We start from the raw sequence: 13,546 nt of genomic DNA on the forward strand, positions 1-13,546 counted from the left end.
TTCTATAAGAAGACTTGGGGCAGAAGACATGGTTTAAATGGTAAAACAATTGCATAGTATATTTGAGACCTGAGTTTAGTCCACACTCCTCAGTACTGGAAAACAAGATATGATCTTATTAAGATCACCTCAGAAGAGATCTTATGATGGATTCTAAGTTTAAGACATCAAGAGGACTGAGGTACAGCTTATAGCAGGAAAAGGTCAATTTTTATCCCCAACAATGCAAAAAAAATGGAGCTGGAGGTATGGCTCAGTGGTAGAGTACCTATCTAACAATATAAAGGTCTTGAGTTCAAACCCCAGTACTACAAAAAATTTTCAACAGAATCCTCTCAATTTCTCTGTGCAGTACTAGGCCTTGAACTCTTGGCCTTTAGCAGCTCACTCTGCTTGCTTGCTCAGCTGGCATTCTACTACTTGAACCATGCCTCCAGCCCTGCTTCTTGTTGGTTCTGTTGGAGATGGAGTCTCAGACTTTATTTTGGCTTTGGCTGGCTTTGAACCACAATCCTCAGTATCTTAACATCCTGAATAGTGTTACAGATATGAGCCACCTGCATCTGACTTCCTTTGGCTTTTTGATGATCTTTCAGCCTCCATTGAACCTCCTTTCTTTGCTCTTCTTTTGTAGACTTCAAGCCCCATAGAAGATGACTTTGAAGGAATACAAGGTGCATTTTCTCAACCTCAAGGCTATGGTAAGCCCTACAGCAGATTCCTTTGAGAATCTGTTACCTTCGTTTACTATAGGATCACAGATATTTACAACTGGAAGGGTTCTTGGAGATAATTTCATCTAGGCCTTTCATTTTGTGGATGAGAACACAGAGCTCAGTGATGTCCTTTCATTAATAGGAACCCCTGCTTCTCAGGAGCCTTAGTTACCTTGTTGCATTGTTTATATCTCCACTTTTATTATAGCATACACTGTAATAATTGTTTATTTACCCCACCCTCTACCTAGAATTAGGCTCCTTGTTGGCACACAGCAGATACATGATGTCTTTGTTGAGTAATCTAAGAGATTTACCCAAGCCATTGAACTAGTTATTGATACAATAAAAGCTAGAGCTCAGTTTCACCTCAGCAGCCCAAGCTTCACTATCTTCTTTTTCTTGCTTAGCATCTTAACATAGAGATAATAATTACCCACCCCTTAGAAATTTTTGGTTTCTATGTAATAAGAGGAGCTTTCTAGTATATGAAGTTAACATTGGACTAGGAGCCATGGGTATGCCACATGCAAACTATTGGTTCTATTACAGATTTTTTTAAAAAAAGTATACAGATATAGACTTTTGCCATTTATGCAGCCCTGTATTTTTAAATCAGAGTGTAAGCTGGGTGTGGTAGTGCATGCCAATAATCCCAGCTACTTAAGAGGCTAAGTCAAGAGGATTATAAATTTGAGAGCCAGCCTGGATAAATTAATGAGATCCTGTCCCAAAATAAAATTAATGAAGGTCTTGGGATATAGTTCAGAGTAAGAGTGTTTGCCTAGCCACGAATAAGGTTCTAGGTTCAACCCAGCAGACAAACCAAACTTTTAGATGAATAGTTATGTTCTCAGGATATGTATTAAAAGTCCCCAGAGTTTTGGGCCACCTACCTTTTCCTGCAGAAGCTCTATCCTTGATCACTTTCTGTGGGTCTGGTCTGAACTTGGCCCCTGTATGTGTTTTAGAGGAAGTTGCCTAGGATGGAAAAGTGGTAGGACAGGCAGGTCAGAAAGCCAGGGCCAGTTCCATAGGAACATGCAAAAGCCTTGAATTTCTACTTTATCCCCTTCTTTTGGTCTTCTCTGCCCAATTTTCCACCCAAAGCTGTGATATATACCCTCTCCATACCAGGAGATATCACAGTGTTTAGTAGGATGTATGCTATGTTCTAAAGCCTGTTTTGCCACTGTTTTGCATAATGTTGGACAAGCCAGTTCATCTCAACTCCTTACTCTCCTTTCTCAGACTCTAAAATCTCTTATTTTTGGTTTATGTCTTCTATAAATTTATTACTGAAAAAAAAAAAAGGGATTGCAGGTCGGGCACTGGTAGCTCACACCTGTAATCCTAGCTACTCAGGAGGCTAAGGTCTGGGGATCACGGTTCAAAGACAGCCCCTGCAGGAAAGTCCATGAGACTTTTAGCTTCAGTTAACCACCAGAAAACTGGAAGTGGTGCTGTGGCTTAAGTGGTAGAGGACTAGCCTTGAGCTGAAAAGCTCAGGGACAGTGCCTAGGCCCAGAGTTCAAGACCCACCTCTGACAAAGAAAAAAAGATTGCAGGAAGAAGAATCTCTATATCTATCTACTGGTGAGTTTTCAGGGTTTCTTGATATCTGCTATAGGCAACAGTGTTCTGGTAAGCCCCTAGTGACCACTTGGATCTGAGGACCCGGGGAATCCAGAGCATTTGGAATCTGGGCTGGCTGCTTTATCTGTTCTCATCTCTATAAACTAGGGCAGTTCAGTGATGAGAAAGAAAATGCTGGCCCTATTTTAAGTATCTGAAAAGCATTTTCCTGAGAATTGGGGAGGAATAATAACTTTAGATGCTTGATGCCAAGGAGAACTGAAGACAATTGAACTAGGTTTTCAGTACTGAAGACCCCATTTTCTGTTTCTTCTCTTTAGATTGTTTTGAGAGCCAAGCATATAGTTAGTACTCTGGGAATGTCTTTTCTCTTTGGAGTCTTTAGTGAACAAGCAGTTCTTGGTTTCATCGCCCCCTGGTGTCTGTTGACAGGAACTGGGTCAGTTTGCTTTGAAAATACAAAAACATTTGTCTCCAGAAACAGCTATGTCATTCTAACTGAAAGGCCAGTAAATGACTTGATTGTATTCTGAGTGTCAGAATATAATTCTCCCCTCTGAGCAAGGAAAATAAACTTTTAGAATAGAGCCATCCTCTATAGCACTCAATCCAAACTCAAGGAAACACTTTATAGTCAGATATTTCTCATTCTAGACCAGACCAAGAATGATTCTAGAGAATTAAAATAATAATCTGGATTAGTAAAATTCATTAAAATATTTTTATCTATTTTTTTTCAGGTGAGGAAAAGATGCAAATAAAAAAAATCCTTGAAAAAAACTCAGAGATTTTTACTGGGGGTCAATTCCAACCTTCACAAAGGTATGAACTTTTTGTCTTTCTGATTCAGATGAAATGTTAAATGGTGAAAAATCTCTATATTTATATATTGCTTGACTTCATATGCATTAGTCATGCATTAAGCTAATAAAAATTAGCTTAAGCCAGGCACTGATGGCTCATATCTGTAATCTTAGCTACTTAGGAGGTTGAGATCTGAGGATCTCAGTATGGCCAGGAAGGTAAAGTGGACTCTGATCTCCAATTAGCCACCAAAAAGCCAAAAGTAGAGATGTGGTTCAAGTGGTAAAACCCTAGCCCTGAGCACAAAAGCTCAGGGGCAGTACCCAAGCACTAAATTGAGGCCCCAGGATTAGTACTCCCCCCAACTCCCCATCCCCGCCTCAAAAAAAAAAATAGACGAATAGATTAGCTTTGTGCAGCTGAAACTTTTTAGGAATTGTTCAGCAAAAATTAATAAGAGTAGTCTTTAACTAAGAGTAGTCTTTTTTTTTTTTTTCCAATTGTGGGGCTTGACCTCAGCACCTGGGCAATGTCCTTGAGCTTCTTTGTGCCCAAGGCTAACATTCTACCACTTGAGCTACAGCACTAGTTCTGACTTTTGAGTGGTTAATTGAAGATAAGAGTCTCACGGGAACTTTTCTGCCTGGGCTGGCTTCAAACCTGGATCCTCAGGGGCTGGGAAGGTGGCTCAGTGGTAGAGTGCTTGCCTTGCATGCCTGAGGCCCTGGGTTCGATTCCTCAGCACCACATAAGCAAAAAAAAGAAAAAAGCTGGAAGTGGCGCTGTGGCTCAAGTGGTAGAGTGCTAGCCTTGAGCTGAAGAGCTGAGGGACAGCGCCCAGGCCCAGAGTTCAGGCCCCATGACCAGACCCAAAAAAACAAACAAACAAACCTGGATCCTCAGATCTTAGCCTCCTTGAATAGCTAGGATTAGAGGCATAAGCCACTGGTGCCCAACTAAGAGTAGTCATTTTTTGCATTCAGGTCTAGACTCTGACATTCTATCCTAATGGTCTTGGTTATAGGTCCTGCCCCTCTATTCTATTTTTCCTTCCTGTAAAATAGGGATAATAATCCTCACCAAGCTGGGTACTAGTGACTCACACCTATAACCCTAGCTACTCAGAAGGCTGAGATGTGAGGATCATGATTCAAAGGCAGCCTGGGCAGGAAAGTTTGTGAGACTTTTTTCTCTAATTAACCACTAGAAAACCAGAAGTGGAGCTGTGGCTCAAAGTGATAGAGGGCTAGCCTTGAGCAAAAAAAAAAAAAAAGAATACCAAGAATATTGACACTGAATTTTTTTTTTTTTTTTTTGCTGGTCATGGGGCCTGAACTCTGGGTCTGGGTTCTGTCCCTCAGCACTTCAGCTCAAGGCTAGCGCTCTACCACTGAAGCCACAGCGCCACTTCTGGCTTTTTCTGTTTATGTGGTGCTGAGGAATCGAACCCAGGGCCTCATGCTTGCAAGGCATGCACTCTACCGCTGAGCTACCTTCCCAGCCCCTTGACACTGACACTGAATTTTAAAGTAAGCTAACTTCTGGGCATTTATCCCAGAGAAATAAAAGCTTTTGTTAACATACCACAAGTTTATTTGTGAGTGAATTTATTTTTATTTTTATTTTTTTGTCGGTTGTGGGGCTTGAACTCTGGGTTTGGGTGCTGTCCCTGTGCTTTTCAGCTCAAGGCAAGTGCCCTACCGTTTGAGCCACAGCACCACTTCCGGTTTTCTAGTGGTTTATTGGAGATAAGAGTCTCACAGAGTTTCCTGCCCAGGCTGGCTTTGAACCGTGATCCTCAGATCTCAGCCTCCTGAGTAGCTAGTATTACAGGCATGAGCCACCGATGCCCAGCATGAGTGAATATTTTATAGCAAATGTATAATAGTCCCAAACTGAAAACCACACATCCTCAACCATGTAAATGATTAGATACATTTTGGTACATCCATACACTAAATATTACTTACTTGTAAAAATGAAATGAACTGGGCTGGAAAGGTGGCTCCATGGCGGAGTGCTTGCCTTGCATGCATGAGGCCCTGGGTTTGATTCCTTAGCACCATATAAGCAGAAAAAGCGGAAGTGGTAGAGAGCTAGCCTTGAGCTGAAGAGCTGAGGGACAGCGCCCATGCTCAGAGTTCAGGCCCCACAACCAACACAACAAAAAAAAAGTCAAAGGTGCAATTAAGAAAAAAAACAAAACCAGAGCCGGGCGCCAGTGGCTCACACCTGTAATCCTGGCTACTCAGGAGGCTGAGATCTGAGCATCGCGGTTCAAAGCCAGCCGGAGCAGGAAAGTCCGTGAGACTCTTACCTCTAGAAAACCAGATGGCGCTGTGGCTAAAGTGGTAGAGCACTCACTTTGAGCTGAAGAGCCCAGGGACAGTGCCCAAGCCCAGAGTTCAAGCCCCACGACTGACGGAAAAAAAATTGGAATGAACTATTGGTACATAAAGCAACCTAGATAAATCTCCAGAGAATTATGCTTCATGAAAAAAGCAATCCTATGGAGTTATTAGCTGAAAACTCTGCTTATATAACATTCTTTAAAATGACAGACCTATAGGGAACGGGTAGGAGGTATAGGTATGACTATAAACAAGCAACATAAGCCATCAGTGGTAGTGGACATGTCTGCATGTTGTCTGCATCATGCTTATATCTTGGTTGTGATATTATTCTCTAGACTTGTAAGATTACTATTAGAGGAAATTTGGTAAAATGTATCTCTTTTTTTTAAAAAATATAACTACAGGTGACTCCATTGACCTCAAAAGCTAAATTATAAAACAATAACAGATATAAAATGTTTGGTACAAAAACATTCAATGTACTTACCCCTCTTTGGGCCTTGATTTTCTTAATTATAATAACTATAGCTAGTATTCCTAAGTAGCTAGTATATGCCAGTCATTGTATCATCTATTCCACGTAGCAACCCTCTAAGATATATGTACAGTTATCTCCATTTTGCCAGTAAGAAAAGCAGAGATAAAAAGTTTAAAGAGGGACATAAAGCTGTAGCTCATGTAGTTGAATACCAGCCTGAGCAAAAATGGGTAACACCCAAGCTGAGTTTAAGAACATCCAGCACTGGAAATTGCCAACACCCCTAACCCCTCTCCCGGCAAAAAAAAAAAAAAAAGTTGAGTGTTTTTTATTTGCCAGTCATGGGTCCTGAACTCTGGGTCTGGGCGCTGTCCCTCAGCTCTTCAGCTCAAGGCTAGCGCTCTACCACTGGAGCCACAGCGCCACTTCTGGCTTTTTCTGTTTATGTGGTGCTGAGGAATCAAACCCAGGGCCTCATGCATGCAAGGCGTACACTCTACTGCTGAGCTACCTTCCCAGCCCCAAGTTGAGTGTTTTAAGTGCGTGCATGCGTACATGTTTTGGTCAGTCATGGGGCTTGAACTCAGCCTGAGCATTGTCCCTCAGCTCTTCAGCTCAAGGCTAGCGCTCTACCACTTGAGCTACAGCACCACTTCTGTTTTTCTGGTGGTTTACTGGAGATAAGGGTTTCATAGCCTTTCTTATCCAGGCTGGCTCTGAACTGCAATCCTCAGCTCTCAGCCTCCTGAGAAGCTAGGATTACAGGTGTGGGCCACTGGCATATGGCTTATGTGTGTGTATTTTAAGCTACTGTAGAGTTTGAACTTAGAGGGCTTAGGATCACTTGGCTGGTGATCTGCACCTGATCCGTGTCTCTAGCCTGGCTGGCCGGCCTGCCTGCCTGCCTGCCTGCCTGCCTGCCTGCCTGCCTGCCTGCCTGCCTGCCTGCCTGCCTGCCTTCCTGCCTTCCTTCCTTCCTTCCTTTTTCTTTTCCTTTTTTTTTACTAGTTAATTGAAGATGGAGTCTTGTGGCCTTTTCTAGACCAGCTGGCTTTGAATCTGAAAGATTAGAGCCTCCTGAGTAGTTAGGAGTTCAGACAGGAGCCACTGGTGCCCAGCTTAAATGTTTTCTCCCCCGTAACGTTACATACCTAGTCATTCAGGGATAGCCTAGATAATATTACAAAACAAACAAAAAGCCCCATAGATTTCCCAAATTTTAGTAGTTTAAAACAGGAAAGGTTTGTTTCTTCATATCCAGACTCATGGGTTGGTCTGTACTATATTACCTTCTAACAGATGCAGGTTGAGCAGACTGCATCTTTGTGCTTCCTTGATTGCTAAGGTAGGAAAATAGAATCTGGCTTTAAAGGTTTGCTCAAAAGAGATTCATTACTTGCACTAATTTCATTAGTTAAAACAAGTCACGTGGCTATTTATGTCAATTAAAAGGCCCAGAGAATGTAATTCGATTATGTGTTATTAGGACAATCATATTAATAAAGACAAAGGTCAGCCAGGCACCAGTGGCTCATGCCTATAATCCTAGCTACTCAGGGGGCTAAGGTCAGTAGTTTGAAGTCAGCCTGGGCAGAAAAGTCCCTGTTGAGACTTTTTTTGTTGTTCTTGGTTGTAGAGCTTGAACCCAGGTCCTGGATGCTGTCCCTGAGCTCTTTTTGCTCAAGGCTAGTTCTCTACTACTTTGAGCCATAGAGCCACTTCTGGTTTTCTGGTGGTTAATTGGAAATAAGAATCTCACAGGGACTGGGAAGGTGGCTCAGTGGTAGAGTGCTTGCCTTGCATGCATGAGGCCCTGGGTTCAATTCCTCAGCACCACATAAGCAGAAAAGGCCAGAGTGGTGCTGTGGCTCTGGTAGAGCGCTAGCCTTGAGCTGAAGAGCTGAGGGATAGCGCCCAGGCCCAGAGTTCAGGCCCATGACTGACAAAAAAAAAAAAAAGAATCTCACAGACTTTTCTGCCCTGGTTAGCTTTGAACCATGATCCTCAGGTCTCACTCTCTTGAGTAGTTAGGATTATGAGTATCAGCCACTAGTACTGGGTTGCTGTAAGACTCTTATCTCCAATTAACTACTCAAAAACCAGAAGTAGAGCTGTGGGTCAAAGTGTTAAAGTACTAGCCTTGAGCAAAAAGAGCTCAGGGACAGTGCTCTGGCCCCACCAAAAAAACCTACAAGTCAACATCGAATCCATCTTCTTTGCCTTATACAGTTTGATCTCACAGGAATGTTACAAGGATTAAGAATGTGAAGATAGGGCTGGAAAGGTGGCTTGGTGGTAGAGTACATGCCTTGCATGCATGAGGCCCTGGGTTCAATTCCTCAGCATCACATAAGCAGAAAAAGCCAGAAGTGGCACTGTAGCTCAAGTGGTAGAGCACTAGCCTTGAGCTGAATTGCTGAGGGACAGTGCCCAGACCCAGAGTTCAGGTCCCACGACCGGCAAAAAAAAAAAAAAAAGCAAGCAAGCAAGCAGGAAAGAAAGAAAGGAAGGAAGGAAGAAGGAAAGAAAGAAAGAAAAAGATATGAAGATATGTGGAAGGATTTAGCATAGGACCTAGCTTTTAGTTAGTAGTGTCTCTTGAGTATTGAAATTGAATGTTAACTGTTAGTTAAAGTAGAAGTGGCTGGTTTGTCTTCAGTATTCTCTTCTGGCCATTTGTGGTGCAAGCTTCTTTTAGCCTTTTTTGTTTCTCTGTACAGGAAGCTGTTTCACAGCTGTTAGAAACTCATGGCTATATCCCTTGATCAAATATCTACCTCCCAGAAAGGTTCTTGTTCTCCATTGATTTTTCTTAGGAAACTTACTGTCATATAAAGTCAGTCATGGCATATTTCAGAGCTGACCTGACCTTTAAAGAGTGTTTATTCAGTCTGTAAAAAGGACTTGAAACTAATATATCCCAGAGAACTTGTGGATAGTTTGCATCAGAATCAAAACAAGAACCCACACTTGTACTCCAAGCTTAACTCTTTCTGATGCTTCTCACATTGGGCTGATAAATTACTCCTTTGTATCAAGCTGATGCATTTCATTGACAGGAGATCTCATTTTCTTTCTTTTCTCTTACAGTACTGAAGGTGAACAACAAGAGATCTTAGAGGACATACCAAAGGAACTGAAAGAGAAAGACAGGTATGTTTACCAAAGGATGTTTGGTAGCCCAAGATGTTTGTGTAAAGTCTTGGTTTTATGGAATAGTATTTCCTTGTTTGTAAGACTGCATTCTTTTCATTTTTATGTATAAACTTTTTTTTGGCCAGTCTTGGGGCTCCACTTGAGCCGTAGTGTCACTTCTGGTTTTTTCTGTTTATGTGGTACTGAAGAATCGAACCCCTGGCTTCATATATACTAAGTCAAACACTCTACCACTAAGCTACATTCCCAGCCCTTTTATATATAAACTTAATGCTAGTAGTTTCTTCAAAGAGCTGTAATTCAATTGATAATGTGGTTTATAATGAATAGAATCTTATAATCAAGGAAATGCAAAAATAATAATACACTTGTAATCCTAGCTACTCAGAAGGCTGAGATCTAAGGATTGTGGTTCAAAACCGGTCCAGGGCTGGGAAGGTGGCTCAGTGGTACAGTGCTTGCTTTGCATGCCTGAGGCCCTGGGTTCAATTCCTCAGCACCACATAAGCAAAAGGAAAAAAGCCGGAAGTGGCGCTGTGGCTCAAGTGGTAGAGCGCTAGCCTTGAGCTGAAGAGCTGAGGGACAGAGCCCAGGCCCAGAGTTCAGGCCCCACGACTGGACCCAAAAACAAAAAAACAAAACAAAACTGGTCCAGGCAGAAAGTCTCTGAGACTATCTCCAATTAACTACCAGAAAACTGGAAGTGGGGAAGTGGTGCTGTGGCTCAAAGTGGTAGAGGTGCTAGCCTTGAGCAAAAGAGCTCAAGCACAATGCCCAGGCCCTAAATTCAAGCCCCACAACTGACAAAAGAAAAAAAAAAAGAATGAGTTTGTACTTGAGGTAGATTAAATCTGTGTAAATTTTTTTTGTTTTTTTGTTTTTTGTTTTTTTTTGTATGTGTGTGGGCTGGTACTGAGGCATTAACTCAGGGCCTGGGCACTGTCCCTTAGCTTTTTTATTCAAGGCTGTCAGTCTACCACTTGAGCCACTGCTTTACTTCTTTAGAGATGAACAACTCTTGGATTTGTCTGTCTGGGGGGCTTTTGAACCACTATCCCCAGATCTCAGCTTCCTGACCAGGTAGAATTACTGGCATGAGCAATCAGCACCTGGCCCTAAGATATTATTTAATTCTTATGTAGTGCCAGTAAAGATTTGTAGATGAGTATACTTTAAATGTTTCTGTCAGACCAGAACTTGGTTGGCACACACCTGTGATTCCAGTACCCAGAAGGCTATAATGAAAGGACTGTGAATTTGAGGCCACTCCTGTTTCAAAACATGCTAGGTGCTTATGTAATCCTAGCTCCTCAGGAGGCTGAGATCTGAGGACTAAGGTTTAAAGCCAATCCCAGTAGGAAAAGTCCTATTAACCACTGAAAAGCTGGAAGTAAAGCTGTGGCTTTGGCTTTAGAGGCAGAGCACTATCCTTGAGTGACAAAGCTAAAGAACAATGCCCAAGCTCTGAGTTCAAGCCCCAGTACTGGCATGTGCGCGCGCGCGCGCACACACACACACACACACACACACACACACACACACCACCACCACCACCACCACCACCACCACCACCACCAAAAAGAAAAGTTCCTATCAGGAATATATTGTTTTATTTTTCTAAACATGTTCTTACAATTACTGTGTGTTCTTAATTATTTAGATCACTGATAGACATTCAAGACCTGTCCAGCATCTCCTATGAACCAGATGGCTCTTTTAAGGAAGCCTCATGTAAAACACCCAAATTAAACCATGCACCTACTTGTGTCAGCACTCCAGTCAGCCCAGGTAATCACATACAGGAAGATTTTTATAGAGGAGCTCTCAGCCTTATTCACCAACTTTGAGAAGCCAGACTGGAAAACAGACCTGATAGCTATTTTCTTCAAGAGTAAAAGTGTTGTCTACAGCCATACCACCCTGAATGCACCCGATCTCGTCTGATCTCGGAAGCTAAGCAGGGTCGGGCCTGGTTAGTACTTGGATGGGAGACCACATGGGAATACCGGGTGCTGTAGGCTTTAAAAAAAAAAAAGAGTATAAGTGTTTTCTTAGGGGTTCTGGGAAGGTGGCTCAGTGGTAGAGTGTTTGCCTTGTATGCATGAGGCCCTGGGTTTGATTCCTCAGCACTACATAACAGAAAAAGCCAGAAGTAGTGCTGTGGCTCAAGTGGTAGAGCGCTAGCCTTGAGCTGAAGAACTGAGGGATAGTGCCCAGGCCCAGAGTTCAGGCCCACAACCTACAAAACAAAAGTGTTTTCTTAGGGCCAAAGCTGAAGAATATCTTATGGGAAGCCAAGTAGGAGTGGAGTGGTAGTGAGTTAGTAGCTGTTTGGTTTGGGTTAGTGTGGTAGTGGTAGAAACATGAAAATATGGCAGTCTCTTCAGTTTACTATATACTGTAAACACTACTGAATTTATTGCAGAAACGTTGGATCCTCTAGACTTTGCAACTTAAAACAGTACTTTTTGTAGTACTGGGATTTTAACTCAGGCCATACACTTTCTAGATACCATTTGAGTCTGGCCCTCATACATAGTTCTTTTTCTTTTCTCTCTCTCTCTCTCTCTCTTCTCTTTCTTTCTCTCTTTCTTGCTCTCTTTCTTTCTCCTTCTTTCTTTCTGTACTCAGTACTGGGTATTGGGGCTTGAATTCAGGCCTGAACACAGGTGCTGCCTCTTAGCTTTTTTTTGCTCTAGGCTAGCACTCATCACTTGAGCCACACTTCTTTTTTTTTTTTTTTGCTAGTTAATCAGACATAAAAGTCTCATGGGGGCTGGGAAGGTGGCTTAGTGGTAGAGTGCTTGCCTTGCATGCATGAGGCCCTGGGTTCGATTCCTTAGCACCATATAAGCAGAAAAAAAAAGCCGGAAGTGGCGCCGTGGCTCAAGTGGTAGAGTGCTAGCCTTGAGCTGAAGAGCTGAGGGACAGCACCCAGGCCCAGAGTTCAGGTCCCATGACTGGACCAAAAAAAAAAAAAAGTCTCATGGACTTTTGTAACCAGGTTGGCTTTGAACCATGATTCTCAATTTTCAGCTTCCTGAATAGTTAGGATTATAGGCATGAGCCACCAGCCTGACTCATGTATTGTTCTTGAATTCTACTATTATATACAAACAGCATCAAAAATCTTCTCTTTAGTGCCCATATTTCCAACATAGTTGTAGTTTAATCTCCCTTTATTTTATCTTGATGGGTGAATTTAGAGTGCTTTATACCTTGAGTTTTGTCTCAGATTAGTGATTACTTCAGTGATTAACAATTTGGAAAATCCCTAGCATAATGACAAAGTTTTGTGGTATTTTGTTTGTGATGTGAAGAATTCAAACACTACTGTCTTCTTCTCTCCAACAGAGTCAGTGTCTTCAGCTGCCAGTCGGTATAAAGACTGCCTTGAAAGTATCCCATTTCAGGTTCAAACAGAGTCTACATCTTTCTGTGATAGTCAGGAATCTGTTAGGACTTTTGCTGATAAATTTATAACTGTTCGAGAGAAAGCAAAGTGTTTGGATTCTCTTTTTACTTCTTCTGAAACTCATCCTGCAAGACTGACTGATCTGGTAAGTTTACCAATTCTATGTTGCATACATACTCATGAGGTCAGCCTCAGGAGCTCAGTGAGTGGTCCAAAAGGCTAAGAATTTTTTCAAATCTATTAAGAAACAAGCGGACTGGGAGCATGGCTTGGGGCAGAGCTCCTGCCTAGCAAGTTTGTAGCTCTGAGTTCAAACACCAAAAGAAACAGGAAATGAGCTGGATTCTTTCTCTATGCCTCCCAGAGGTTCATCTCCTGAATTTGTATTGTAGAGATTTAAATTTTGACTTTATCCTCAGAGCTTTCCCTGATTACTTCCCCTATGAGTTAAACTTAAAAAAATGGTTATTATAAAGGTGATGTACAGAGGAGTTACAGTTATATATATCAGGTAACAAGTACTTTAGTTGTTGTTATTGTTCACGGGGCTTGAACTCTGGGCCTGGGCGTTGTCCCTCAGCTCTTCAGCTCAAGGCGAATGCTTTTCCACTTGAGCCACAGCGCCACTTCTGGTTTTCTGGTGGTTAATTGGAGATAAGAGTCTCACGGACTTTCCTGCCCAGGCTAGCTTTGAACCATGATCCTCAGATCTCAGCCTCCTGAGTAGCTAGATTGTGAGCCACTGGTGCCCAGTACATTTCTTCTTGGACAATGTTATCCCTACTCTTGCTCTCTTCCATTTTTCCCTCCCATCCCGCCCACAAGTTCATTTTCAACATAGTATCCAGTGAGGACCTTTGCTGCATTTGTTAATCCTTTGTCCCTCCATTTCTGTGCCTCCACTTATACTTTTAAAGATGTATGAAGAAGGGCTGGGAAGGTGGCTCAGTGTTAGAGTGCATGCCTTGCAAGCATGAGGCCCTGGGTTCGATTCCTCAGCACCACATAAACAGAAGAAGCCGGAAGT

The 13,546-nt window shown here is 42.4% G+C and overlaps 1 protein-coding gene and 1 non-coding gene across 3 annotated transcripts in view; both read left to right on the forward strand.

Annotated features, from left to right (window-relative positions):
• Nucleotides 1–13,546, forward strand: part of Tex14 (testis expressed 14, intercellular bridge forming factor) — an 89,616-nt gene that overhangs the window by 51,678 nt on the left and 24,392 nt on the right. For both annotated transcript variants that reach the window (XM_042693111.1, XM_042693121.1), the window contains 5 exons: nucleotides 635–701; nucleotides 3,053–3,134; nucleotides 9,039–9,101; nucleotides 10,765–10,892; nucleotides 12,459–12,664. In XM_042693111.1, coding sequence (XP_042549045.1) covers nucleotides 635–701; nucleotides 3,053–3,134; nucleotides 9,039–9,101; nucleotides 10,765–10,892; nucleotides 12,459–12,664 — 546 coding nt within the window. The remainder of the gene's footprint in view (nucleotides 1–634; nucleotides 702–3,052; nucleotides 3,135–9,038; nucleotides 9,102–10,764; nucleotides 10,893–12,458; nucleotides 12,665–13,546) is intronic.
• Nucleotides 11,007–11,125, forward strand: LOC122120436. Its single transcript, XR_006149690.1, has one exon. It is a non-coding gene; the product is annotated as a 5S ribosomal RNA (ribosomal RNA).

Source organism: Dipodomys spectabilis, unplaced genomic scaffold, assembly GCF_019054845.1.
Source record: "Dipodomys spectabilis isolate Male_0828 unplaced genomic scaffold, ASM1905484v1 ptg000004l, whole genome shotgun sequence".
Taxonomy (NCBI): domain Eukaryota; kingdom Metazoa; phylum Chordata; class Mammalia; order Rodentia; family Heteromyidae; genus Dipodomys; species Dipodomys spectabilis.